Source organism: Martes martes (assembly GCF_963455335.1).
Source record: "Martes martes genome assembly, chromosome: 17".
NCBI lineage: Eukaryota > Metazoa > Chordata > Mammalia > Carnivora > Mustelidae > Martes > Martes martes.
The window spans coordinates 51,568,622-51,596,143 of NC_137905.1; the positions used below are offsets into that span (position 1 = coordinate 51,568,622).

Sequence of the window (27,522 nt, forward strand, 5' to 3'; positions counted from 1 at the left end):
ATAAGAATGATACAAAAAAATACATATACACACACACACACACACACACACACACACAGATAGATGGATAGATAATGGAATATTATTCAGCCATGAAAAAGAAGGAAATCCTCCGATTTGCAACATGGTTGAGACTGGAGGGCATTGTGCTGAGTGAAATTGGCCAGACACAGAAAGGCAAATACTGCACAGGATCATTTAAATGTAGAGTCTCAAAAAAAAATTTAAAAAGCCAAGTTCATAGACACAGTAGAATGGTGCCTATCCGGGGCTGCGGCTTGAGGGAAATGGGGAGATGTGGGTCAAAGGGCACTGACTTTCAGTTAAAAGAAGAATACATTCTTAGGATCTAATGTGCAGCATGGTGACTATAGTCAATAATTCAGTATTGCATACTAGAAAGTTGCTGAGGATATCTATTAAGGGTTCTCACCACCAAAAGAAGAAAAAAGTTAACTCTGTGCAATGATGAATGTGTTTTCTTGAGCTTGGTAATCATTCCATAGTGTATATGTTATCAAATCTCCCTGTTGGGCACCTGGGTGGCTCAATCAGTTAAGTGTCTGCCTTCAGTTCAGGTTATGATCCCAGGATCCTGGGATCGAGCCCCACATCAGGGTCCCTTGCTCAGTGGGGAGCCTGCTTCTCCCTCTGCCTGCCATTCCCCCTGCTTGTGCTCTCTCTCTCTCTCTCTCTCTGATAAATAAATAAAATATTTTTTAAAAATCATCGTGTTGGGAGCGCCTGGGTGGCTCAGTGGGTTGGACCTCTGCCTTCGGCTCAGGTCATGATCTCAGGGTCCTGGGATGGAGCGGGGAGTCTGCTTCCCCCCCCCCTCTCTGACTGCCTCTCTGCCTATTTGTGATCTCTGTCAAATAAATAAATAAAATCTTTTTTTTTTCATTTTTTTCCTTCAGCTAAGACAGCAGAAGAGATGATTTATTGTACACGTGTTACATTCAGCCACAAATGAAAACAGAGTTAGTCCCGAAAAGTCACAGGTCCAGGGCAAAGGGCCAAAAGAGTCGGTTTTGGTATGAACAAGGTGGGTCTCTCAAAGGTGGTAGCTGCGACCTGATGGCGATGGATGGTCTAGATCCATTGAATCAAGCTCTAGAGAGTAGGCATGCAGCCCAACAATTGGTACCAGCGTCCCTGGCCTCTGGCTTTCCTTATTTCTGCTCCTGTGGCTCCACCGGCGCACAAGCTAGTGGTTTACTTGGACCTCTGCCTCATCTTTCTTCTTTTACGCTTCAGCCTGCGCATTCGCTTCTTCCTCCACTTGGCTCTCATGGCGCAGAGGTTTCCAAGAAGATGGCGCTAAGGCCGAGAGCTAAAATCTTTTTTTTTAATAAAATCTTTTTTTAAAAAAAGTAGATGAGATCTCTCAGCAAGAGAGGGTGGTGAGTGTCTAAGAGGCGCCGGTTTTCCAAGGCCTGGGTGGATGTCAGGATGATAGGAACATCCCCAAACGTGGAAATCTGACTTGGCGAGAGTGGGGGCTATGGGGCAACAGGGGAGACTTTCAGAGGCTGCTGGGTGTGCAGCTCAGGTCCGGAGACAAGCAAGCAGGCGCGGACCTAGATCTGACTGCCAAGGTCCCGGGTTCAATCCTGACTCCTCCCCAGCCTCCCCCTCTTGGGGCCCCAGTGCAGATGCAGGAAGTACTGCTAGAGGCTCAGCTTCCTCTCCGGGTGTTTAGGCACTGCCCAGCCACCACCCCCCTCACTCCCAGGGACCTTCCCACCAGGGGCACTGCAGCACTTTCACTTCCCCCAGGTGCCCAAGCCCTGCCCCAGCATGTGGGAGCACCGCGCTCTACACTTGTTGCCAAGAACAGGATGCAGACTCTGAGAGGGGGGCCATGACAAGGTGGGGACGCATAAGCAGAGAAAGGACCGGCCTGCAGAGAGAAGGGGCCAGAAACCCGGAGAGGGAGGAGATAGATGCAGGGGTTTGGGGGGAAGGGCGGGCAGGGAGGGACAGAGACCCAGACAGAAGGGAACAGAGACCCAGAAAAGGGAGGGCGAGAGAGGCCGAGGGCTGGAAAGGGGTGGGGGAGGGGGGGCAGAGAGTGATGCAGAGACGGCAGAGCTTAGCAGGCAGTGAGGTCAGAGTGTCTGTGAGGTCGGCTGCTGTCCAGGGCTGGCCCGGGGTCCTGGTGCCCAGAGTAGGTGGATGCGAGGAGCTCAGGGGTCCCCCAGCCTGAACCATGGAGACCTGGGAGGGAGTACCCAGCGTGTCCTTGGTGCCCACAAACTCCAAGGCCCCTCCAGTACGGGTGTGTGTCCCAGTGGGGCAGGTGAGGGAGGCAGGGGGGCGCAGAAACAGACCAGAAAGCCACCTTGCCTGTAGAGGGAGGGGGTGGGGCTCCCCCCGCCGGCGGGGGTGGGGGGGTGGGGGGAGAGACTTCCTCTTTCTCTGTGTTCTTCCTTTCTCCCTCTCCGTCTCTCACAGCCTCTGTCTTTCTGCTCAGTCTCCTCCGGGCCCAACACCTCTTCTCTTCTGTTCCTCCCACGGGCTGCTGACCCCTCTTAGGTGAAGATGTCGGCCCAGGACAGCTGCCTCAGCCTCATCAAGTACCTCCTCTTCGTTTTCAACCTCTTCTTCTTCGTGAGTTACCACATGGCTGCCCAACCCAGGCCCCAGCCCCAGCCCGTGCCCCAGCCCCCTGACCTGATATACCTCCCCCAGCGCCCCTCGCCTTTGCCCACCGCCACATTCCCATCTCCCCTTGCCAGGTCCTAGGCAGCCTTATTTTCTGCTTCGGCATCTGGATACTCATTGACAAGACCAGCTTCGTGTCCTTTGTAGGTGAGGGGGCCAGGGCCATCGGGGAGGGCCTCCTGGAGCAAGCATGACCTGGCCTGCCCCCCAGGTGATGTCCCGGGGGTCTCCCTTGTCCCAGGTTCTGCTTCACAGCCTGCCACTGCTCTTAGCCCCTGCAGTCTTCCTCTGGCAAATGAGTTGTGCATATGAATGATAATAAAAATGGTAATAGCCATTTCTCAGGCACTTCCTAGGCGGTAGAGCTCATGCAGATGCTTATCAGACCCTCCCACAAACCTTCCCCTCTCTTGAGGTTCAGAGAGGGGATGTCACTTACTGGATGTTACACAGCAAGGAAGTAGAAGAGCAGAGAGAACACTAATAATAATAGGAGAGTCGTAATAGAATAATAGTCGCGATCCTAATGGTTCAGATTTAATAAGTGTTTGCCCTGTATTGAGGACAGCATTGAACGCGTGCCTCCCATGTGTCTCTTAAAATAACCCTAGGGAATAGATACCTTCCCCCCGGCCCTCAGGGAGGTTTTAGTGACTGATCCAATGTCACAGATCAAGTCATGGGACTGAAACTGTTGGGGGTGAGGAGGAGCAGAAGGAGGAAAGAGAGACTGAGAGCAAGAGGAAGAAATGGCCTCCAGAGAGAAAGGGGGACAGAGATTCAGAGCAGAAACAAAGACCTGGGGCAGGGGTTGGGGAACAGAGACTCAGAAGGGACAGAATCCCAGGGAGAGGGAGACAAAGAATCCCAGAAGGAGAGGAATAGAGGCTCAACATGTGGCAGGGACAGACACCCAGAGAGTTCCCCAGAATACTGCTTCCCAGTTGAGTGGCTGGCTGTGTGGGTGGGGAATGGGGCTCCCTGGAGCTTAGGGGAATGGGGCTCCCTGGAGCTTAGGCATGAGCCCAATGTCACCGCCTCTCACCTTCCCCAGGCTTGTCCTTCGTGCCCCTGCAGATCTGGTCCAAGGCCCTGGCCATCTCAGGAATTCTCACCATGGGCCTTGCCCTCCTGGGCTGTGTGGGGTCCCTGAAGGAGCTCCGCTGCCTCCTGGGCCTGGTGAGTCCCCTGTCCACTACCCCCCCCACCCCCCCACCCCCGGGCAAACAGAGCCCTGGCAGCCTCTGTATCCTGGTGGGGGGGCACTCAGTCTGACCTCTCCACTCTGCCCACCAGTATTTTGGGATACTTCTGCTCCTGTTTGCCACGCAGATCACCCTGGGAATCCTCATCTCCACTCAGCGGATGCGGGTGAGCTTGGCTTCCCCTCCCACACTCCCCCCAAATGTATGGGGGTGGTGGAAAAAGACAGAAACAAAAGCAGACACGGGCTAACAAGGACAAGGGGAAATAACAGTGACAGGCAGAGGAAGACGGAGAGAGACAGGGACACAGATAAGACGCACAGGAAGATAGAGACAAGGAGACTCAAAGCAAGATCACGACGCGGATGGAGGAAAACAAGACATAGCAAGACAGACAGAGATCCAAACAGAAAAAAAGAAGAAGAAATGGGGGGAGAAACAGGTGACTCCCAGAGAGACAGAGACCTAATGAGAGACCGTGGGAGATAGCGGGGGAACAGAAAGACGCTAGAAACAGGCAGATTTTGAGGAACAGAGACCTAGCTAGCCATTCAGTGAGAAATCGAGAGCGCCTTCAAACCGCTCGGGGACCCCTTGGGACTGAGAAAGCCCGGGAGTAGCTGGACTGGGTAGGGGCAAACGCGGGTAGAAATCCAGCCTCACTCTCCGCCTCGTAGCTGGAGCGGAGGGTGAAGGAAATCGTGCTGGAGACCATCCAGAACTACCGCTCGCGTCCGGAGGAGTCGGCGGCGGAGGAGAGTTGGGACTACGTGCAGTTCCAGGTGCGTGAGGTCCCCACTCGCCCAGATGCGAATCCCTCCCTCTAGCTCTGGGATTCTGACCGTAGCTCTGCCCCCTGCCCCAACAAAGCGGGGTGGGGTGGGGTGGGGTTACCTTCAGGTAACCCCACCCCACCCCCAACCTCACCCCGCCCCCAGAAGATAGCGGAACAGACTCCAGTGTGGCCATTTCCCTCCAGCTCCCAGACCCTGGAGAGGCTCCGTTTTCTGCCCCGACAAGACTTCGCCCTCAGTCCCAAGGCCCTAGCGTGACCCCACTCCCTGATCTTTAGTGACTCTGGCCCCAGGGGACCCGGCCCACGTGAGACTCCATTCCCTGGTTGTTCACGTGGCCCTGCCCTCCCATCCACCTGTCCCCTACCTGAGGCTGAATTGCACAGCCCACCCAGTCTTCTGCAGCTCCTCCCACAGCCCCAGGTGGCCCGTGATTCGTCTCTCCCAACCCCATGTTCCCCTTATGCCCCCAAGCCTAGCCCGCCATCCCCCACCCTGCACCCACTATCTAGCCCTCTGCTCCCCAACATGACCTCATACACATCATCCAGTCCCCTGAACCCCCAAATCATCTTGAATCCCTCCAGTCCCCGTCCCTTTGACTCTCGTCCCTCTTCACAGCTGCGCTGCTGCGGCTGGAACTCTCCTCAGGACTGGTTCAGTATCCCCAGCCTCCTCAGCAACGAGTCGGAGGTGCATCGCGTGCCCTGCTCCTGCTATAATTCATCGGCGACCAATGACTCCGCAGTCTTCGACAAGCTCTCCTTCCCCCAGTTCAGCCGGCCCGGACCGCGGGCGCGACCCCGGCACAGTACTGACCTTTGCGTGGTTCCTGCAAACAGCAATATCTACAGCGAGGTGGGGAGGGCTTGGAGCCCGCTAGAAAGGGGAGGGCCCTGTGAGGGGGTAGGGCTGCGGTCTGGGCTTGCTTCCCCAGGAGGCGGAGCCGCTGGACAGGGGAAGGGTCTGAAGGGTGGGGCTACGAGAAAGTGGGCACATCAGGAGGGGTGGGGGGCCCTAGAAGGGACGCGGTTTGTTTGGGCGGGGCCTAAAAGAAAAGGCGTGACTCAGAGGAGGGTGGGACCGGGCAAGTTGGAGAGACTAGAGAACCCTTCTAACTAGGGATGAGGGGCGGTGCCTGAAAGAGGGGTGAAGGCTAGGCTAAGGAGAACAGTGGGCACGGGCTTGAGGGCGAATCCCAGAAAGACCCTACGTTTAACCTTATCTCACATCCCCAGGGCTGCGCGCGGAGCCTCCAAAAGTGGTTGCACAACAACCTCATCTCCATAGTGGGCATTTGTCTAGGTGTCGGTCTCCTTGAGGTAATTTGGTCCAGCCCCCACTCGCAATTGACCCTACAATCCCTAGATGGCCCTACCCCAAACCCCTGGGAAAGGTGCAAGCCTGCTAGAGCCTCAGCCCATCCCGGTTCTCCGGCCTCCCCACGTGGCACGCGGGAGACCTACCCCTTGCAAGCCCCGATTGGCTGCACGCAGGAAGTAGGCGTTCCCTCCCGCCCTTGCGACGCTCTCATTGGCCCTCCTTGGCGCTCCTGCCCCCTGCTCGTAGCCGCAATATCCCTCCCCTTTCCCTGCAGGTGAGTGTGGCGGGGCTGAGCCTGCTACTCTTGCGCGGGGCGCTCCGCCGGGAACGCCAGCGGCAGGTGCCGGGCGCCTGTGGTTCGAGCCCCGGGCCTGGTCCCAGTGCTGATGGCGGCGGCGGGCGCTGTGGTGTACCGAGCAGCAGCGGGCGTAGCGGCGGTCTGTGGGGTGGCTGGGGCATGGCGGATGCCCGTCCCAACTGGGGGGACAAGTCCCCACAGGGCAAGCTGCCCGTGGCCCTGGGGCCCTGGCCGCTTTGGGATCAAGACGAGGAACAACCTGAGACCGGGAGCGCGGCAGAGGAGGTGGAGGTCGAGGTGGAATTAGCGGCCGAGGCAGAGAGAGAGAAAGATGAGCCTCCAGAATAAAGTACCCTGGGCTAGCTCCTGATCTCACTCCTTCCCAGACTTTGAACCTGCGCTAGACGCAGCTGGATACTCCCTACCCCACCCTGTTCCCTTTCTTCCCATCCCCCCCCCCATATTTGGTAGTCTACCCCAAGCCCCCAAATTCCCATCCCTGACCCTCCCTTTCTCAACCTGGCCAAGCTCTTCCTCTAACCTCACCTTTCTCCGCCTCTCCCAAATCTCCACACTTAATTTTCTTCCCCTGGCACTACCCCTTTTTCTCCCTCGGAACACCCACCATCCCTACCCCAGTCCCCCTCGCCGGACAATGCGGACCTCTCTGACCAGGTCTCCTTTCTCTATAGCTCAGCTTCATGACGCTCTCGATATTCCTGTGCAGAAACCTGGACCAAGTCTACGACCGGCTCGCTCGGTACCGCTAGGCCCCAGTCTCTTCCCAAAGCCCCGCCCCGTCCCGTCCCCTTCAAGTGCCCTAGGGGCTTCCCTGTGGTCTGTAAATATTTGTTCAATCCCCAGTTCGCCCCAACCACTGAGTCCTCCACCTCCTCATTTCCCTGGGGGACTCAGATGTCTGCCTGCCCAGCTGCTGTCACCTCTCCCGCGGGACCTGGGGCTTCCGGCCACCAGCTTCCTGCCCCCAAAGATACCTCATTTCCTTGCCTCATCTTTCGGCTTACCACCTCCCACAGGATTATTTTCACCCAAACCCCAAATAAATCCCCTGCGTTTTGGTAAAATAGTTTTATCCTCTGTCAAAACACAAACCAACACACTTTGCGGGCGAGGGGAGGCAACACAGTATATAGTCTTGTTGAGAAGAGAGGATGAGATTTAAAAGCCTCACCCCACAGCTTGTCCAGCTGAGAAAAAGTCACGACCCTAATACCCACTTATAAATATCTCTTGTTATATTAAAAAAAAATATTTTCAGGGCCCACCTGGCTCTGCTCCTGCACAAAGGGTTAACCTTCAGTATTTGAGTTCAAGGTCACAGGGTTGGGGTTGGTAAAGAGAGGCAGATTGGGAAAGGGGAGGGGGGCGCTGAAAAAACAGAGGGACAAACCAACATACTTTCTAAGACCATCCAAAAACATCCAAAACCAAGCTGCGGGAGGGGGCCTGTTAGAGACTGAGAAACCAGTGCTGTACTTCGGGGCTGTCTCACTTCTGTCCCCAGTCCCTGATGCTCTGGAGCGATCTGTCCTTTTCAGACACCACCGTGACGTCCCAATATCAGGATGCATCTTTTCAATTCACCACCCAGCTTGTAAGGTCCTCTCTAACACAGAGCAGCCCCCTCCCCAAACGAGCATGAAGTAAGCCGGAGGTCTTTCCTGGGAGGAGGGTAATCTGGGGGGTGAGTCACTTTTGGGGTCCCCTTTCAGTCCCTGACCAGGCGGTAAATGTGGTGCTGGGCCCCCCGCTCACTGGTGGAGACCTCAAAGACATAGGCGGTGCAGAGCAGCAGCTCCTGGGTGTCTCTGTTTGTCACCACCTGCCAAGGAGGCCAAGAGAAAGGGTTTGTGCACAAAAGGGAGAGCAGGGACCACTGTGCCCTCCCCAAGGTACCACGGGATACCTAGGAAAGAGGTCCCCACCATATCACATTCCCTAGGTCTAGGGGATGCCTGACATGTCCAGTTCCCCATTTGAGCGTCGGCAGTGCGGGGCCTCCCATCGGATGGCATAGCAAAGTTAACCAAAGTAGGGGCACCTGGGCGACTCAGCTAAGCGTCCAACTCTTGGTTTCGGCTCCGGTCATGATCTCATGGTTGTGAGATCGAGCCCCACATTGGGCTCTGTGCTCAGGGCGGAGTCTACCTCAGATTCTCTCTCCCTTCAACTCTCTCAAAATCTTCAAAGTTAACCAGAATTCAGGGGGATCCCACCATATCATGTCCCCTGGGCTAAGGTTAGGTTCCCTATGAAAGGGGGGGTTGTCCCTTAAACCAAGGATCCACCGTGGGATGCCCTCTAAGTCCGTTTCCCCAGTGAGGGGGGATCCCCCTAAATGAGAGTGCTATGGACTCCCCACCACAACAGTTTCCTGGTTAAAGGGGTCCCCTAAGCAAAGGCTCAACTGTAGGCTCCCCCGTGTCATGCCCCCCGCCCCCGTGCAAGGGTCCCCGGGCCAAGGGGCCGTTGTAGGCACTCCCCACCCCATTGGCTGCCCTGCTCAGCCCAGCCCCAGTGCCTCACCTGGAGTATGGTGAAGTTCTCCAGGACGCTGTTCATCATATAGCGCTCGGGCAGCTGTCGCAGCTTGTGCAAGAAATTCACCAGGTACTCACACATGGGTGAACGCAGCAGGCGGTACACAAACCTCCCATCCTCCAGCTGGGCACGCTCCGTCTGAACCAGGGTGGGGGGCACAGAGTGGGCAGGGCAGTGACCCAGAGACACAGGGCTTGCCCCAGGCACTCTGTGCCTCTCCAATGCCACGCCTACTCCCCACTACTGTCATCCCCGCCATCACCCCATCTGTGGGGCGGCAGAGATGGGACCTGGACCCATGGGTCCTTGACTTGGGATCCCTCAGCCTGCAAACCAGGGACCCCTCCAGCCTCTCAAAACTGTGCTCTGACCCTTCTGAGACCTCTGGATTGCTCTGACCCCCAGACCCTAAGATACCCTCACACCCTCCAGAGACCCTCCCCTCCACTAGGTCTCCAAACTCTACATGACCTCTGAGTTCAAGACCCCTCAGGCCCTCAGCAATCCCTCAGTGTGACCCCCGAACCTTCTTGCCCTACAGATTCCTGCATACGCATAAGAACCTTTTGAATCTTAGTGACTATAAATCTCTGTACCACACATTACCTCTGAACCCTGAAAATAACCCCTACATGTGACTTGGGGACACAATATCAGCTCTAAGCCCATGCATGAATAAAACCCTCAAAGATAATAGGACAACTCCCCACCCCACCACACAGACACCCAAGTGTAGGAGCTGTTGTGGCTCTGATCCCTTCAGTCTGTACCCCAAAAGTGGCAGGTGTCTGGGCGCTCACCTGCCCAGAGCTCCACCCCTCCAGCCTCACCTCCACCTTCTCCACCACCTGCTTGCCAAAGGAGCAGACCTTGGAAGAACAGGTGAGGGTCATGTGCTCCAGACTCTCGTACTGGCTGCTCACTCCATAGAAGCCACCACCGCTGCCGCCGGTCCCTACCTCCTCGCCACTCGGGCCCCAGTTCAGGTCCGCCTGGGGGGTGGGGGGGCACAGGTAGATTCCTTATAAATGGTGGGGACTCTTCTCAAGTGGGAACTCTGCTCCATGGCCTGGTTTCCCCCACAGCCCTGCAGTTGCCTACCCCTCCTCTGCATTCAAAGCCCCGTGTCTCCATGGGCCTGTTTCTGGAAAACACCCACCCTTCAACTGGTACTGGAGAAGCCTGGCTCCCTAAAATGGTCCTGACCCTCTCTCTCCAGTAACAGTCCCCCCAACAAAGGAGACCTAGAATTCAACTTTCTTCTCCTGAAGCCCCCAACTCGGGAGTTCAGCCCCTTCCAAGGGCCTGGTTACTAAGGAGGCAGGTTACTCCCTAGCAACCCTCCCCTCCCCACCCCTTCATGAGCCTGGTTGCTAAGGCAAGTGGCTACTCCCTAGCAAAGGGGCCTGGAGGCCCAAGTCCTATCCATCCCACCCTGGGGGCAAAACTGCTCGTTGTTCCCTGTTCCAAAGGGGGCTTACGCTCTGGGCATCCCCTTCCATGGGAGGCCACATGACTTGCAGGCACTCTGTTTCGGCGGCAGAACTCACCCAGAACTTGACCAGGAAGAAAGCGTGAGGAGGCCCACGATCATACAACTCCCGCAGGCCGCCCTTTTTCTCAGGGAATTTGTCGTAGATCTGCCGGACGTCCACACTCTCGAGGGGGGGCGCTCCAGGGCTGGGGCAGTGCTGGCTGATGTGCACGAACAGGTGTCTCTGGTACTGAGAAGGGTGGGCCGTGGGTGAGGAGTGGGAGATGGGCTGCACCCTGGGTGCTCACTGCCCCCAGCTCCCACGAGCAGATTCACACTGTCCGCCCAGACACTAGGCCTGACTCCCAAGCACTGTCGCTGTTCCCTTCTGTCCCACGGCACCTTAGTCCCCAAGTCCTGTCCCCTGCTTTCCAGCTCCACAGCCCCATCCTCTCCACTCTCTCCCCAGCCTCCTCCCTGGCCTCCCAGGCTCTGATCTCTACTCTTCCGGTCATCCCTCACAGACCCCCACAGCTGACCGTGGAACTCCCCTGCTCACAATCTCCCTGTGGCTCCCCAGAGCACCCAGGACAAAACCCACACCCCCTCGACCTGGCCCTACACTGAATAGATGGTCCCAAATGTTCAATCAGTGGATGGATAGATGGATGGATGGAATCCACTTAGCCCACATCAAGACCCCCGACCTGTCCCCATTCTCATCACTTTTTGTCCAGATTCTGAAATCCTCACACCTTCCCCATCTTCTTTTGCATCACAAATCTTCCCTCCATCCTCCAAGGCCCAAGTCTATGCAAATCTGCCTCTTCCTGGAAGCCTCACTTGATCACAATCAGACGGGACTTCTCGTTTCTATAGTTCCCCATCACCCTCAGGACAAAGCCTAGATCCCTCAGCTTGGCAATGCCAGCTCCTCCAGAACTGGCACCTGCCCACCTATCTGCAGCCGCACCAGCTCCCACACCTTATTGGACTATTTGTTTCTCTGAAAACTTCACGCTGCTTTCATCTCTGTACCTGCAACATGAAGTTCGGCACATGGCAAACTCCTACATAACCCTCAAAGCCCAACTCAAATGTTGTCATTTCAGGGAAGCCTTCACTAACTTCCCAGGCAGAATGACTCCTCTGGGGAATACCTGGGTGGCTCAGTTTAAGGTTAAGTGTCTGCCTTCAGCTCAGGTCATGATCCCAGGGTCCTGGGATCGAGTCCCACAATGGACTCCTTGCCTGCTTCTCCCTCTGCCCACACCCCAGCTTGTGCACTCTCTGACAAATAATTAAACAGAAATTTAAAAACAAAAAAAAATTACTCCTGGGGTGCCTGGGTGGCTCAGTGGGTTAAGGCTCTGCCTTCGGCTCAGGTCATGGTCTCAGGGTCCTGGGATCAAGCCCCGCATCGGGCTCTCTGCTCAGCAGAGAGCCTGCTTCCTCCCTTCTCTCTCTGCCTGCCTCTCTGCCTACTTGTGATCTGTCTGTCAAATAAATAAATAAAATCTTTAAAAAAAAAAAATGACTCCTCTCTACACCCACAAAAACTTGAGCTTCCCCTATTCCAGCACATACTCATTGTTCAATGGACATCTATTGGGAGACCTACTGTGTGCAGACACTATTTTGGGTCCTCGGGCTACAAGACAAAGTCCCTGGCATCATGGAGTTCTCATGGAGTCTACTAGCAAAGACAGACAATTTTAATAAAAATCAACCCACGGATAATATAAATTTCAGAGTGATGAACGCTATGAAAAAAATTCCCAATAAAGAATAGTAAAGCAGTTGAGCATGATGGCAGTGGGTATTTTCCATAAAATGGTCTGGGAAAGCCAATCTGAGAAGATAAGCAAAGGCCTGAACGAATGGAGAGAGACAGTGGCAGTATCTGGGAAAACATATTCAAGGTGGCAAGAACAGCAGATGCAAAGGCCCTGAGGCAGGAGTGGGCCTGGTGTGTTTGAGAAAGAGCATGGAGGCCAGTGTGACCAGAGCAGAGTGGGCAAGGGTATAAGGGCAGGAGGTGAGGACAGAGCAGGAATGGGGATCAGATCATGCAGAGCCTTGTGGGCAACTGAAAGGACTTTACCTTTGCTCCAAGTGAAATGAGAGGGTTTCAACTTGGGTTTTATAGGACCACCATACACAGCAATTGGTGTTTACGTGGCTGTGGCAGAGACTGCTAGGTGTTGACAAACTCCCCATTCCTTTTCACACAGTTAAACTACACTTCCCAGACCCCTTTGCAGTGAGGTAGGGCCACATGACTATATTCTGGCCAATGGTATGTGAGCAGAACCTGATAGTTGCCACTTCCAACCCAGACCCATAAAAACTCTGCAGGATTTTTGGGTCTCTCCCTTCCACCATCTGCTGGCCAGATGCAGGGAATCCAGCAGCCGATTCTGAAGCCCCAGAAAACGTCAGAACCACAAAACGGAAGGAGCCTGAATTCTCTGAATCACTGTGTGGAAGGCTCCTACTTGAACACCTACACGGAAATGTGACATGAGTGAGAAACTGGTGTTACGTTCATTCCCTGAAGGTTAAGGTTATTTCTGCGAACAGTCAACCCACCATGACTAATATGGTACTAGCTCCATCCTAGCCCAGGAAAAGCTCAAGCCTAAAAAACAAGATCTGCTCTTCCAGGTTCCCAGTCTCCACCACAATGCCTGGCACACAGTAGGCCATCAAAAACGTTTGCTGAATGAACAAGCAATGACCTGGCAAGTTTCTCTGACCTTCCCAACCGTGACCCCACGACCATCCAGTTTCTCCATGCTAGCAGTTCTCACTCCATGCTAGTTCTCAAAGTGTGGTCCCCAGGCCAGCAGCAACAACACTGCCTGGGAGCACGTTAGAAATGCAACTTCTCAAGCCCCACACTGACCTACTGAATCAGAATTTGAAGGTAGGGCCCAGCAATCTATGTTTCAACAAGCCCTCCGTGTTATTCTGAGACATGCTAAAGTTTGAGGACCACTGCTTTACCCTTTCGCTTCCTATCACCCTCTGTCTTCCAACCCCCAGCCCCCACCCTCCCTGGCCAGTGACGATCTAAAATTGCACTCACAGAGTCAACTGCATCAGGGGGTTCCACAAAGGCTGAGAACTCCACCAGCTGCAACCGGGCAGTGCCCAGGGCCCGAGCCTGCCACGCTGGGGGTGATGGGGCAGGTGGGGGCAGGGCAGGGGGTGACAGGGCTTGGGGGGGCTCGTACCCTAGAAAGAGAGAAAAAAAAGGACAACAAAAATCCTTAACGTGTATTGAATACATCGAGCACTCTTCTCTCTTGCCTGCCTCCGCTTAGAAGCTAAAAAAGCTAAATACTCACTTTCCCAGCCTCCCTTGCAACTAGAGATGGCCATGTGACACAGTCCTGGCCAATGAGACGTTAGGGGAAATCTGCTGAGGGGCTTCTGAGAAGGAGTTTCTTCCTGAATGAAAAAGACAGAACTTTGGGAGGAGAAAGCTTTTGGCCCTGGTCAAGTCCTGCTTGAGACATGATGCCTGGGATCACAACAGCCATCTTGGGACAATAAGAAAGAGACCAAGGGACCTATAGAAATGCCAGTCCCAATATTGCTGAGCTGCTGAGACAGCATAAGAGCACCCCGCCTCCAGACTTTTTGTTATATGAAATCATTAAGGCCTTTATTAATTAAGGCACTATTACTTTGGGCATTCTGTTACTTGCAGCCAAAAGCACTGCGAATTGATGAAATTGTGGAACCCGCAAGTTCTCTTTCACCACTGTGAGTTCTTAGGACCATATCAGCATGAAAGCCATCTTTGCTGCCAGGATGGGCAGAACCTGCCAGGGAATAAAGCCACCAAACACCACAGGTGAAAGCAGAACCAAGCAAATCTGACACTACCATTTGAGCCCCTGGATCCAGCCATGCCTGAAGCCGTCCAGCCACTCCTGAAATATCAGTTACCTAATCCAATAAATTCCACTTTTTTTTTTTTGGCCACTGAGCTTGATTTGAGTTTCTGTCACTTGCATCTGAAAGAATCTTGACAAATACACCTTCCCCGTGTCTTCCAGGCTAGCACGTGGCAGAACACAAATCCAGTGTGTCTGAATTCGGAGGCCATGATCTTAACTACTACAAATTCTATCACTCATCTTTCCATCCCCCCTGCAAGATTTGCCTCAGATCTGGACCTCTGTAGAAATGAGTGCCCTGATCAGTGGAAGGTGAAGGAAAACCAGTTGGGGTTGAGGAGAGAGGGGAGACAAGGCAGGTACAGAGCAGACTCTTACCTGGGAGGTCAGTAGATGGGGGGGTCAGTGACAAGGAGAACGGTGTCTGTGAGAATGGCTTCACGCTGAGGGAGAAAGGAAGCTGGGGGTCAGCAAGGTAGAAAGATAACTGTACCAGCTAAGGTTTACCAGGGGTCACGCCAGACCCTTTGCTAGCACGTAACGTGAAAAAGTTCATGGAATCCTCACACCCTAGGAGGTTAGGTGCAATTACTCCTCTTCCCATTTTGCATAGGAGGAAACTGAGGCACACACCGTCGCAGAGCTGGGGCACAGAGGAGCCCGGGCTCAAATCCAAGTCAGTCCCTACTACAGAGCCTGTGGTCCTGTTGACAACATTTCGGCGCCTCTCACAAAATGGCAGAAAGAGAAGAGAAACAGGATCTCGGGAGGTGGGGAAAGAACACAAGGGAGAGCCAATGTGGAGAAAGAGGAGGGTAAGGAGAAAATGGCCAAGGGTCAGGAGATGGGGCATCGGTCCGATGTCCGGGGTGGGGGAAGCAGTGTAACAGAGTCTAGATGTCCAATCTAGACTCTGTCCAATCCATTCCCGCAGTGATGGACATGTTCCGTATCTGCACTGTCCAGTACGGTAGCCACTAGCCACATGTTGCCACCGAACACATGACACGTGACTACCGAGCACGAATGTGGCTAAGAGTGCCCAAGGGACTGAATTTTTAAGTTAATTTTAATCGACTTAAAATTCAGTAACTGCCTGAGGCTAGTGACCACGGTATCTGACAGCCCAGCTCTAGAGGCCAATTAGCCATGGGTAGCCGAAGAGATGATTGAGACTGAAAGGTCAGAGGCCATGGAGACAACACGTGGGGTCAGAGGTCAGGAAGAGGTCAAGAATCAAAAGACCAGGGGCACCTGAGACTCTGGACCTCAGTGTTGTGGGTTTGAGCCCCACATACAGAGTAGAGATTACTTAAAAATAAAATCTTGGGGCACCTGGGTGGCTCAGCGGGTTAAGCGCCTGCCTTCGGCTCGGGTCATGATCCCAGGGTCCAGGGATCGAGCCCCACATCTGACTCCTTGCTCAGCAGGGGGAGCCTGCTTCTCGTTCTCCCTCTGCCTACTGCTCCCCCTGCTTGTGCTCTCTCTATCAAATAAATAAATAAAATCTAAAAAAAAAAAAAAAAAACTTAAAAAATAAAATCTTAAGGGACGCCCGGGTGGCTCAATCAGTTAAGTGTCTGACTCTTGATTTCGGCTCCAGTCGTCATTTCATGGGTCATAGAATGGAGCCCCACGTCAGGCTCCCTGCTCAGTGGGGCGTCTGCCTGAGAGTCTCTCTCTCTCAAATAAATAAAAATAAGACAAAACGAAATGAAATCTTAAAAAAAAAACACACTAAAAATAAAAAAAATTTAAAAAAAAAGAGTCAAAAGACCAGAATCAGAAAGACACAAATTCCAGGGACCTCCAGACTCCCCACTCCCAGGGGCCTTGCCCTCGTACTCAGCATCCCCGTTCTGAAATCTAAATTCCAGGACCCTACCCACTGACCTAATCTCCTATCATCAAGGCTGCTGGCCAAACGCCACCTCCTCAGAGAAGTCCTTCTTGACCCCTGACTAAAGAGGGCACATACACCTTGTTTTATTTCCCACATTGATTCTTTTCTTATGAATGCTTATATATGTTTACATGTTTATCGTCGGTCTCCACCCCCTCCCCGGACCCCGCTCCAAATATGAAAGATCCATGAAGGCAGGGATCCTGTCTAACTTGTTTACTCCTGTGTCCCAGTGTAAGCAGAGGACGAGGCACTTAACAGTTTCTCAATAAATATTCAACTGACTGGCCAGTGGCTGAATACCTTTTCTCGTTTCCTGGAACTCACCAAATTTTCCTACCTCAGGGCCTTGGCACATGCTGTGTTCACTGCCTAAAATATTACTAACCCCCATTCTTCACCTGGCCAAGTCCTACTCTGCCTTCAACATTACTTCCGCACAGAAACCCCCAGGACTCTCTCTCTTAGCCCAGAACCTATTGTAGTTCTTCAGAGCACATCACATTCTCTTTCATTTTGTGTTTAGGCGGGTTATGATTTAATTAACCTTCATCTCCCCCACTTGACTATCAGCTCCCCTACAGGTGGGACCCCAGTGCCCAGAGCAGTGCTCGCTGACCCACCCCTCCTTCCAGCTTAGCCCCCTCCCTGCAAGCCTCCAATTCCTTCCGCCCAGGTTCTGACCCTTTCCTGGGTCCCAGCACCTCACGGGGGAAATTTCTTCCCTCCCTGGAGCCTGGATCCCACAGCATGACACTTTACTTGTCACCCCCAACACCACTCCTCACGGTCTTGCGGCCACGTGGCCCCCCCAACACCCCGTCTGGATCCACTGGCTCCTCTCTGGGCTGAAAACTGCCCTTCCCATGAGTCTCTGGGGCCTGTTTCTCTTCTTCCAGGCAACAAACACATTCTGTCACCCTCAGGGCTCTCTTGGGGCTGAAATGGACATTCCCATGTACCTCGGGGACCCATTTCCTTCCTTTTGACTCTGAGAGAAGACACCTGCTCTCCCCTCAGGCCTAAGAACATCCCTACAGGATGAGAACACGCCTTCCCATGAGCCTCTGGGACCACCAAATCTCACTGAGATGCCATTTTCCCCACGGACATCCTCCCGTCCCCGCACATTCATCCAGTCCCACACTAAGGTCCTTTCTTCTCCAAACCTGCTCCTCCCCCAGGTCACCCATCAACAGACTGTCACCAACCCCAGCCACCACCAGACCCTGGGCACTGTCCTTGCCTCCCCACTCCTTCTCAGCCCGTGAAGCCCCTTCTCTGGACTCTCTATGCCCTGCACCACCCCCCGAGTATCTCAAGTCAAGCCTCGTCCTCCTCTCCAGACCCTCACCCCCAGCCTTCTCTCCAGGATTCAAATCCAGACAGCTGGCTACAGAAGCAGGATAAGAAACATCTCTCTAGGGGGAATGAGGGAAATGGGGGTGATGAGCCAAAACAGAGAGTACTCACTCTGGAACATTCCAGGGGGGGCCAGAGCCCCCTGACCAAAACTGGAAAAGCTCTGAAGCCTGGAAAAGAGACAAAGAAGGGGGTGGGGTGGGGGTCAGTCAGTGCCTCGTTGAAACCACAGCCCGCCCCCCTCCAGTTCTGAGCCCCACAATCTCTCAGCCACCTGAGGACCAGCAGAGCCCAGTTTGGCCTGCAGGGAAGGTGCTGAGATGAGCTGGGCTGAGGACATGGTGGCCATGGTCTGGAAAGCCTTGTCCTTGGAAACCTGGTCCTGGAGGAGAAGTTGAGGTCCATGTTAATGGGGAATCCCAGTCGACACGGCAGGGTGGGTCAACGCCAGGGAGGGCAAGCATGGGGAGATGCGGAGATGGGGAGTCAAGGCAAAGGATTGGGGGAGGGCACAAATCCTTCTTCCTATAGCCCCCTGCCCCTCCTGGCCCCCTCAGGCATGGCTGGGGTAAAGCAGCGGGTGGGAGGATGGGCAGGGGGACTTACCACATTCAAGGCCTGCCCGTGGGGGTGGGGGAGGGTGCCAAAGGAGGAAAGAAAACACGACTTAGGAAGTGAGGCCTGGATTCTCACCTTCCTGCCCTCCCAAACCCTACAGTGCCACCACCCTGAGCTGAAAAAGGGGAGGAAGGAGGAGCAAGGATGAATATGGAACAGGAAGTAGAGGGGCCCAGGCCTGGAGGGGAAAAGGAGTTCCTATAGCCAGAATAAAGGACAGTATACAGTATAGGGGTTTCTAGGTCCAAAAAAGGGCTGGAAGTGAAGGTTTCCGGATATGCAGGCAACAGGAAGTGAGAACTTCAGACCCAGAGGGATACGCAGTGGACACTTCCTAGCCCGGACAGGACAGAGATGGGACCATGAGGTCCAGAAAAGACCAGAAGTGAAGGTTTTTTGGATCTGGAGAGAAAGCAGAGGAAGGCTTCTGAATATTAAACAAAAGAGGGGGGGGAACAGGAAGTCATGGTCCCCAAATCCAAAAGAAGAGAAGGAAGAGACAGAGAAGACCCCACACCCCAGTGGAGAAGAAAATGAGGGTCTCGGGCCAAGAGGAAACCGGAAATCCAGCGGATGAAGAAAAAGGATGTGAAAATTTCCGAACAAAATGAAGATTTCTGGACACAGAAATGACAGGCAGGCCACGTGGGGACTAAAAAAAATGAGAAGATGAGCCAGAAAGAGATGAAGAGGAGGTCGTCATAGCACAAGAGGGGAAAGGGAGGACACCAGGAGGAGGAGAAGAAAGGAGGGGGGGAAGGAGGACCGCAGTAGCCAGAGGAGAGGCCCGACACCCTAGCCTTCCTGCCTGTCCTGAGCTAAATCTCTGTCCCCTTCTCTCTACAAATCTCTTCCTCTCCCAGGACCTCTATCCACCCAGCCTGCTGGGCCACTAACCGCCCCCCCACCCGACCCTGACCTGGGGATCTCTATTTCCTCATTCTGTCTACATCTCCATGTGACTCTGTACCCATCTCTGGTTCTCTGCTACCCACTCTGGGCCTCTCTGGGCCCCTTTCTCTGTATTTCTGTCGACCTCTCCTCTGGATCTCTGTCCCCTTCTCTCTGGGTCTCTGTATCCCTCTCTCTGTCCCCCACTCTCAGGGTCTCTGCCCTCTCTCTCTGGGTGTCTGCCTCACTCCGTACCTTGAGCTTGGACTGGATTTCCCTTGATTTCCTTCGAGCCAGAACCTGGATGTGACTAGAGACCTGCGGGGAGTGACAGAGAAGCAGACTCAGGACACAGCCACTGGCCCCCAGAGCTCCCAGAACATGAACGATGACGAACACACAGAATAAGCTAGCTATCTCAGGCACATGTTAACACAGGCGTGTCCACAGAGGCTAGTCCCTTCTAGCCACACACTTACACAACTGATCTCCCCCAGACCCAGCAAATCCAGGCCTCCTTTCCCTTCCTCATCTTCTCTCTTTGGATCTTTCCGTCTCTCTACCTTAGTCCCTGGTGCTAACACAGCTGCTAAGAGATCCAGACCAAAACAGGCACAGCAGAGCAAACGCACAGAGGTGCCAACAAGACAGACAAAAACACATGAACCAGATCCTCCTTGAACCTGGACACGCCCATCATAGGATGCCCACCCACCCCACCCCCCGAGAAGACAAGCCCATCCCAGAGAGAGGCCCACAAGTCAGTCCTGACACCTGTTTGCGAGTTCGGGTCTTCCCTGTTCTCAGCTTGATGTAACGGGCAATCAGCTCATTCCGACCTGAAGAGTCAAAGACGGGACAGCTTTAGACTTTCACGGGACTTCTCAACACACACAACACCAGGGAAGGAGCGAGAAGCAACAGTTGCCAGAGGTCTGCAAGCAAGCTGGCCAGCAGATCATCCCAGCTCTGTGGGAGAGTTCCTGCCACAGGCTTTGGAGCCGGGCTGCCAGGTTCAAATCCCAGCTCCGCTATTTCTGTGACCTCAGGCAAACCACTTAACCGTTCTGTGCCTCAGTTTCCTCATCTGTGCCAACAGCGATGCCAGCTGCTACCTCAGTCTTCATCAGTGGGGGCCAGGGCAAAAGAGAGGGGCGGACTCACCATACATCTTGCCTTCATCAGACAGGATGATTTTCCGCCGGCCGCATGGCGGGTAGATGGCCAGGGCCTCCTGGAAGCTCTGCTCGATGTCCGGACTCCACACTCCTTCGGCGTCCGGGCCCCCATCGCCCCCAGCCCCCTCGCTGCCGCCGGTGCCCTCCTCACTTCCTTCCTCACTTCCTGTCCAGCCACTGCCATCGTCCAGGGGGGCCCCAGCCCGGGGTTCCCCCATCTGGGCCTGGAGGAACACAGAGCTCAGCAAGGTGCCTCCCCCCACCCCGCCCTCGCCCCCCCACCCACAGAGAGACTGCAGGGCAGTGAGGGCTGGGAGTTCAGACTGCTGGGTCTGAGGGAGGAGAGGGCGAGGGGGTCTGGATTTCTGGGTCTGAGGGAAGCAGGAGGCTGGGGGCCGGGACTCCTAAGTCCTGCAGAAGGGAGCTCGATTTCTGGGACAGCTGAGGGTGAGAGTGTCCTCTGTGTTTCCAGGGAAGCCTGGGGTGTGGTGAAGTCCCGAAGACCCCAGAGTAATGCCTGGGGCGCATGGCACATGAGGGCCGAAGCTTCGGGTATAGATTACTGGTTTGAAAGAAGACAGGAGTCGGGGCCTAGTTGCAGGGAAGGGAGTTGTGGATGAGATCTTCTCAGTCCCACCCCAAGAACAGGTGCTAGGATGTGAACAGCAGCTGCGAGAAAGGGAGGAGGAGGGGCCCCAGCCCTAGTAAGACTGAGGGGGAGGGGGGCGTCCAGAGAGAGAGGGACGGAGACCCAGAGATCACGAGACAGACTTCCAGAGAGGGGGAGACAGAGATCCAGTGTCGGGGGCCAGACACCCAGAGAGGGGAGGCAGAGAGACCCAGAGAAAGAGGAGGACAGAGGGTCAGAGAGAAGGGGACAGAGAGCCAGAGAGAGGAGGGACAGAGACTCAGGGCAGAAACTCAAGCCCAGACCAGGAAAGACCCACAGAACCACAAACTGGGGGGCAAGGGCGCCCTGCCATCAGGAGAGCCAGAACAAAGGGCCCAAGCGTCCCCTCCCCCAGTTTCCCACAACCCCCATCTGGGGAGGGGCTGGCCGGCAAGGGCGCCTCCCCTCTGGCCCTCGGCCCCGCCCCTTCCCTCCCCTCCCCCTGCACCGTGGGCTCGGATCCAACTCAAGTTCCCAGTGACTTTCCGGAGGCCAGGAACAGGGGAAAACTTTTTCCAATACAGTCAGATCCCGCCTCCCAGGCGGCTCCACGCCTTCCACAGCTTTCCCAGGACCCCAGAGTCCAGGCTCCCATCCCCCTCCTCTCTCGGACCCTGGAGCCCAGGCCGAGACAGACAAAGACCAGACCCCAGGCCGAGTCCAGTGGCGCTGAGGCGTTCAGGACCCCCGTAGGCCCAAATCCCAGCCCAGCTCTCCCCCATGTGGCCAGACAAAGGGACGAAGGAGCCGGGTAAGAAAGATCCCCAACAATTTCCCGCCCCAGGCCCCAAACTTCCGAAGAGGCAAGACTGAAGGTCCAGAAAGCACTGTAGCCCGGCCCTGTGCCACCCGGAGGCCTCCTTTCTCCATTAGGAGGATCAGGCGTCCACAAATGACACACAGAAACCAACTCGGTCAGAAACACGCCCGGGTCCTTTCTCACTTCATACCCACACCGCCGCATACACTCGCACCCTCCGGACACAGCCGCCAAAGTCCCCAGCCCTCACCCACTCCCGAGCGCACAATCCCAAACTCAGACCCAGCAACAGACACCCCAACTCCGGCGAAAGTTCCAACACCTCACTAAGACTCGGTCCCAAGCTCAAAGTCGGGCCCGCGGGCAAAAAGAGGGCGCCAAGCAATTCACAGACCCTCCCGCAAACACCTCAACTCATAACGCGTAGCTTCCCACCCCAACTCACACACCCCAAAGCTGGATCCCCGACTCCCGCCGGCGCCTTCCTACCTCCCGGCCTGGGGCTGGGGAGCCGCGGGCGGGCGGGGCTCTGCGAGGGAGAAAGTTGCCCGGGAGCTTTGTTTGGGAAAAGTGGGAGGGACCGGAGGGGGGGCGGGCCCGGGCGCCGGACACAGGGAAGGGGGATCCGAGGGTGACAGTTTGGACGAGGATTTTTGCTTTGGCAAAGGTGGAGTCTAGCTTGGGCTTGGTAGGAACTTCGGGATTCGGATGCTTGCGTCCCTGGAGCGGGGAGGGATGGGGGCTCCAGACTCCCAGGTCCCAGGGAGGAGGTTGATGGGGGCCAAGAAACCTGGGTCTGAAGGAGCTGGGGTCTGGGAGCCTGGACTTTTGACTGCTCTCTAGTGTGTTTGTATGTTGGGGATGTGAGAGTGATAAGAACACAAAAGATCTTTTCTGTTCAGCCGCAAGTATACTTTTGAGGATTAAGGTATGTGAGGGTGGGTTTCCTCTGACTTTGCCAGAGTTGAGAGGCGGGCGAGAGGACCGGGACTTTATTGGAGAGCCACGGGAGGGCAGACTCTTGGAAACACACGCGCCAGTGGACTGGGGTGGCAGCTGTCCCAAGACCGGGAGGGACCGTCGAAGCCTGAGCGGAGAGGGGAGAGGAGCTAGGGCCCGACTCCTGGGTCCCTTAAAGAGGAGGTGTTGGATGTTCAAACTCAGGGAAGTAGAGGGGCCCGGGGTCCGGACTGTGGGACCCTAAGGCGAAGGGAGCCTAGATTCCAGGCTCCTTGGAAATTGGAACACAGGGCTAGATTTAAGTTTCCAGAGAGGGTGGACTTTTTAGTGGAACGGAAGAGGGCTCCCGTTCAGCGTCCCGACATGGCACTCTGTTGAATGCAGAAATCGTTTCAAATCCCAAAGACGAGAAACTCAAGAGAGAAATACAAATCGAGGAGTAGATGAACCACAGTGTTCGGACTCGGCTACTGGGAGCCTAAGAATGGAACTGAGGGGTCTGGCTGCGAGACCTGCGGCACAGAGGAGTGGCCCACGTGTGGGGGCACGGCTCTAAATCAAAGGGCGTGGCCATCTGAACTGGAGTGGGGCGCGAGGGCCAAGATCCGAGAATACAGGCCAAGCTAAGTCCTCAGGGCCGAGGTCACCCGGCAGGGGCGTGGTCGGACGATGGGGTGTGGTTAACGGTTGGGGGCGTGGTCACAGGGCGTGGCCACCCAATAGCGGGCCCGGCTCTTGGGTGAGGTCAGCAGATGGGGTGTGGTCAGATAATAGGGGCGAGGCTAAGGCTCGCGGAGCTCACCCAACGCTCCAGGTATCCCCAGCCTGGGCTCGAGACCAGAACTGTTTGGATTTAACAGTCCGTGGACCGACGGCCGGAGTCTGAGTCCGGTGACTGGACTGTGGTCTAACATAAGGCGGGACCCAGGAGAAGGGGCGGGGCGTGGGAGAAGGTGAGGAATGAGATCTGGGTATGAATGTGGGCGAAGAAGAGGAATGAGATCCGTTTGTGAGGCAGCGCCCTGAGGAGCAGAGCCTGGGTGGAGGGGCGGGGCCTGACGCGATGGAGGAGGTGGGAGGCAGAAGGACGGAAGAGGGGCTGTGGGCGGGGTGTGAGGAATTGCTGGGGCCAAGGATGATGGGAAAGCGACGCTTGTCTTGGGTGGGGGCGTGACCATTTAGGGGCGGGGACTCTGACCCCTTACCGCTGCCACAGCCTCCCGGCCCGCCCCGCTATGTGGCAACCTCTGGTCCTGCTGCTGCTGGTCCCCTCTGCCCTGGTGCCCCCCTCCACTGCAGCCCCGATCCGCGATGCTGATGCCCAGGAGGGCTCCTCAGGTTTTCTAGGCCTCCAGAGCCTAATCCAAGGCTTCACCCGGCTGTTCCTGAAAGTGAGCCATGGCAAGGGTTGGGGCTCAGAAGAGGTAAAGAGGAGAGGGACGGGGGCAGATGGGGACTGAGGGATGGAAGGGGTCCGAAGAGACAGAATGGAAGACGGGTTGAGTCCAGGCAGAAGGACAGACGGGAAGAGAAGGAGTCAAAGGGACCAAGAGAGATCAATAGAGAGTGACAGGCAGACCGAGAGATAGGAAAAGAGGGAGGAAATCAAGCAGAGAGGGAGATGGGACAGAGACAAAGACTAATGGAGAGAGAGACTCGGAAGGAGAAGGGGATGGGGCCACAGAGACAGTAGGATGGCGGCCGGGAGGAGGGAGCAAAAATAGGAAGGTAATGAGACAGAGCCAGGACAGGTGGGGGATGGGGCAGAAGGTGACCTAGTTAAGCCCTAAGGGTCAGAGGACAGAGAGAGAAGGAGCTGGGTGGTACGTGGGGCAAGTCTCAAGGACATCCTGGTAGGGCTGCAGCTTTACTGGGGAGTCTTGAGGCCCAGCAGATGAATGGTCCCTCCTCTGGCCCAAGGATGACTTGTTGCGGGGCATGGACAGCTTCTTCTCTGCCCCCATGGACTTCCGGGGCCTCCCCAGGAACTACCACCAAGAAGAGAACCAGGAGCACCGGCTGGGGAATAACACGCTCTCCAGCCACCTCCAGATTGACAAGGTGCCTGTGCCAGGAAGTCCCTCCTGGAGTCTCCCCACAATCCCTCATGCTGCAGTATCAGTGGGGAGGAGGGCAGAGGAAGGAAGCGGTTTTGCTCTCACTCTCTCCTCCTGTCTTCACAGGTGACAGACAACAAGACAGGAGAGGTGCTGATCTCTCAGCAGATGGTGGCATCCATTGAGCCAGGAGAGGGGAGTTTGGAGGGTGACTGGAAGGTTAGGACATGCCCCTGACAAAAATGTCCAAGCCCAAACATTTTCTGCAGTTTAGGAGAAGATGAGTTGACACTCCCATTCCAACTGCTCAGCACTTCCTCTCCCTGAGCCTCAGTTTTATCATCTGTCAAAGGGACCAACGAGCTCTCAGAAATGAGGTTTACAACCTCAGTATATTTCCCACTCACTTCGTAAACCCCAGAGAGTTCTGTAAACGAAGAAGTGCCTTTAATTCCGCATGCCGGGTCATCCTCACCCTTGTAAACCCCAAAGTGTGTTTTTATCTTAAAGTACTCTGCAAACCTCCAAGTATTTTTTAATCTGTTCCAAACGGCTAGGCAGATCTCTCTCTCATAAACTTCAAAATGTGATCTTTCATTCCAAAGTGTTTGATGAACCCCAAATGCTTTGCGTTGGTCACCTTTATAAACTTCTTAAGGGAGATTCTAACCACAAAGTGCTTATTTTCTTATCCTAAAACGTTTTGAGAAACCCCAAGCACTTGGCAAACCCATAAGGGTCTTCTACACTCCCCCAGGTCTTTATTTTTAAATTTTCGAATCAATAGAAGAGTTGAAAAAAGACATAATGCAGTAAACCTGTATTCCCTTTTCCATAGAGCAAGGTTTCTTGACCTTGGCACCATTGGCATTTGGGGCTGGATAATCTTTGGTTGTAGGGGCTGTCCTATGCCCAGCAGGATGTTTATAAGCAATACTAACTCTACCCACCAAATGGAAGTCGTGCCCCCTCCCCCACCAGTTGTGACAACCAAAACCATCTCCAGACTTCCGTTGAGAACGACCGGCCTAGATACACCACTTATGAACATTTTACCACATTTACCTTATCTTTACTTTTTCACATTTGAACTCTGTGACAGTAAATTACGGACATCAGGACATGCCACCCTTAAATCCTTCAGTGGGTATCTCCAAAGAATAATGCATTCTCCCGCATGACCACGGTACCATTTTTTTAAAAAGATTTTTTTTATTTTTTTTGACAGACAGAGATCACAAACAGGCCGAGAGGCAGGCAGAGAGAAAGGAAGGGAAGCAGGCTCCCTGCTGAGCAGAGAGCCCAATGCGGGGCTCGATCTCAGGACCCTGGGATCATGACCTGAGCGGAAGGCAGAGGCTTTAACCCATTGAGCCACCCAGGTGCCCCACCATGGTACCATTTTTACACCCAAGAAATTTAACATTGAAAATCACACTATTGTCTCTATTAGTTTGCTAGGGCTGCCTTAACAAAGTAGAACAGATTGGACAGCTGAAACAACAGAAATGCTGCTTCCCAGTTCTGGAGGCATTCAAGGTATTCAAGGTCAAGGTGTCACGAGGGTTCGTTCTTTCTGAGGCTGTGACAAAGAATCCATCCCGTGCCTCTCCCCTAGCCTCTGGTGGTCTGCAGAAAATCTTTGACATTCCTTGCAATGTAGAAGCATTCTCCACACCCCCATCTCTGCCTTCATTTTTCATGGCCTTGTCTCAGTGTGCACCTCTATGTCCAAATTTTGCCCTTGACATAAGGATACTGGTTGCATTAGATTTGGCTCATCCTAATGACCTTGTCCTAACGAAGTCTGCAGTGACCCTGTTTCCAAGTAAGGTCACGTTCTGGGGTACTAGGAATTAGGAGTCCACCATACGAATGAGGATGGGGGCGCGGAGACACAATTCAGCCCATAACAATCTTCTACAGGACTTCTCAGAAAAATGCTGCCTCTGATTCAGTAGGTCTGGATGTCTAATTTGCTAATTTGTATATTCTAACAAGCTCTCGAATGTTGCTGATGCTACTGGCCCACAGCCAAGACTTTGAGTAGCAAGGACCGAACAGACATTCAGTCCATACTCAAATGTCCCAAAAGAGGGACCAAAAGCTGTCCCTAAGAGCTGATTTGGTTTTTGATCCAAGATTCGATCTGGGATCCCATGTTGCAATTGTAGTCATGCATTAGGAAAGCCAGGAGCTTTTAATCCCAAAGTGATTTGTACATTTCCAATTGCTTTCTAAACCTTAGAGTATGTTTAATCCTAAAACGGTTTGAAACCTCGGAAATGTGCTTTTAATCCCAGAGTACTCTATAAATCTCCGTATTTTTTATTCTAACGCACTTGTAAACCACGTGCTTTGTAAACCACAAAATGAGCTTTAAACTCCCAAACTGCCCTGTAGGGGGCAAATTGGGCAGAGTATGCCAGCGAGATTGTAGCATCCTGGGATTGTCATTTGGAGTTTGAGACCTCTCTGTCCCTCCTCCCCAGGTACCCAAGATAGAGGAGAAGGAGGCCTTGGTGCCACTCCCAAAAGCCATCGACAGCTTCCGCCCAGAACCCCATCCCCGAGTAGCCTTCTGGATCATGAAGCTGCCAAGGCGGAGGTCCCACCAGGATATTCAGGAGGGCGCCCACTGGCTCAGCGAGAAGCGACACCGCCTGCAGGCCATCCGGGATGGGCTCCGCGAGGGGACCCACGAGGACAGCCTCGAAGAGGGGACCCAGGGCTCCTCCCACTCCAAGCTGCCTGCCCGGAAGACCCACTTCCTATACATCCTCAGGCCCTCCCAGCAGCTATAGGGGTGGGAACTGGGGAACACCTGCATGTATCCCCCACCAGGCCCCACCCCAAGCACCATATAGAAATAAAGTTCTTACATCTAGC

The 27,522-nt window shown here is 54.4% G+C and overlaps 3 protein-coding genes across 14 annotated transcripts; 2 read left to right on the top strand and 1 right to left on the bottom strand.

Annotated features, from left to right (window-relative positions):
• The first annotated feature begins 1,651 nt into the window (after window positions 1-1,651).
• CD37 (CD37 molecule) lies at window positions 1,652-7,589 on the top strand. Of its 6 annotated transcripts, none has more exons than XM_080829193.1 (9): window positions 1,652-1,872; window positions 2,539-2,613; window positions 2,742-2,814; window positions 3,722-3,846; window positions 3,964-4,038; window positions 4,550-4,654; window positions 5,288-5,524; window positions 5,905-5,988; window positions 6,980-7,589. In XM_080829193.1, exons 2-9 carry the CDS (start codon window positions 2,545-2,547, stop codon window positions 7,055-7,057), a joined length of 846 nt encoding a protein of 281 aa, XP_080685319.1. In that variant the 5' UTR covers window positions 1,652-1,872; window positions 2,539-2,544; the 3' UTR covers window positions 7,058-7,589. The 6 variants fall into 6 exon arrangements, with proteins under 6 accessions (XP_080685319.1, XP_080685318.1, XP_080685320.1 ...); XM_080829192.1 differs by having other exon boundaries at window positions 1,728-1,872; window positions 2,458-2,613; XM_080829194.1 differs by having other exon boundaries at window positions 1,728-1,872; window positions 2,477-2,613.
• TEAD2 (TEA domain transcription factor 2) lies at window positions 7,366-22,125 on the bottom strand. 6 transcript variants are annotated; one of them, XR_013968338.1, is made up of 13 exons: window positions 20,173-20,404; window positions 19,783-19,847; window positions 19,264-19,326; window positions 18,106-18,117; window positions 17,774-17,881; window positions 17,611-17,669; window positions 14,613-14,677; window positions 13,415-13,563; window positions 10,400-10,573; window positions 9,680-9,841; window positions 8,835-8,987; window positions 7,958-8,130; window positions 7,366-7,740 (listed from the first exon to the last, which is right to left on the bottom strand). XR_013968338.1 is itself a non-coding variant. In XM_080829186.1 (13 exons), the coding sequence occupies exons 2-13, from the start codon at window positions 20,402-20,404 to the stop codon at window positions 8,017-8,019; spliced, it is 1,356 nt and encodes a 451-aa protein (XP_080685312.1). In that variant the 5' UTR covers window positions 20,405-20,410; window positions 22,106-22,125; the 3' UTR covers window positions 7,366-8,016. The 6 variants fall into 6 exon arrangements, 5 of the variants coding, with proteins under 5 accessions (XP_080685312.1, XP_080685311.1, XP_080685314.1 ...); XM_080829186.1 differs by adding an exon at window positions 22,106-22,125 and having other exon boundaries at window positions 7,366-8,130; window positions 20,173-20,410; XM_080829185.1 differs by adding an exon at window positions 22,066-22,115 and having other exon boundaries at window positions 7,366-8,130; window positions 20,173-20,410.
• A 1,216-nt stretch (window positions 22,126-23,341) lies between these two features.
• DKKL1 (dickkopf like acrosomal protein 1) lies at window positions 23,342-27,522 on the top strand. Of its 2 annotated transcripts, none has more exons than XM_080828505.1 (5): window positions 23,342-23,529; window positions 23,793-24,000; window positions 24,497-24,637; window positions 24,760-24,852; window positions 27,126-27,522. In XM_080828505.1, exons 2-5 carry the CDS (start codon window positions 23,812-23,814, stop codon window positions 27,435-27,437), a joined length of 735 nt encoding a protein of 244 aa, XP_080684631.1. In that variant the 5' UTR covers window positions 23,342-23,529; window positions 23,793-23,811; the 3' UTR covers window positions 27,438-27,522. The 2 variants fall into 2 exon arrangements, with proteins under 2 accessions (XP_080684631.1, XP_080684632.1); XM_080828506.1 differs by having other exon boundaries at window positions 23,793-23,967.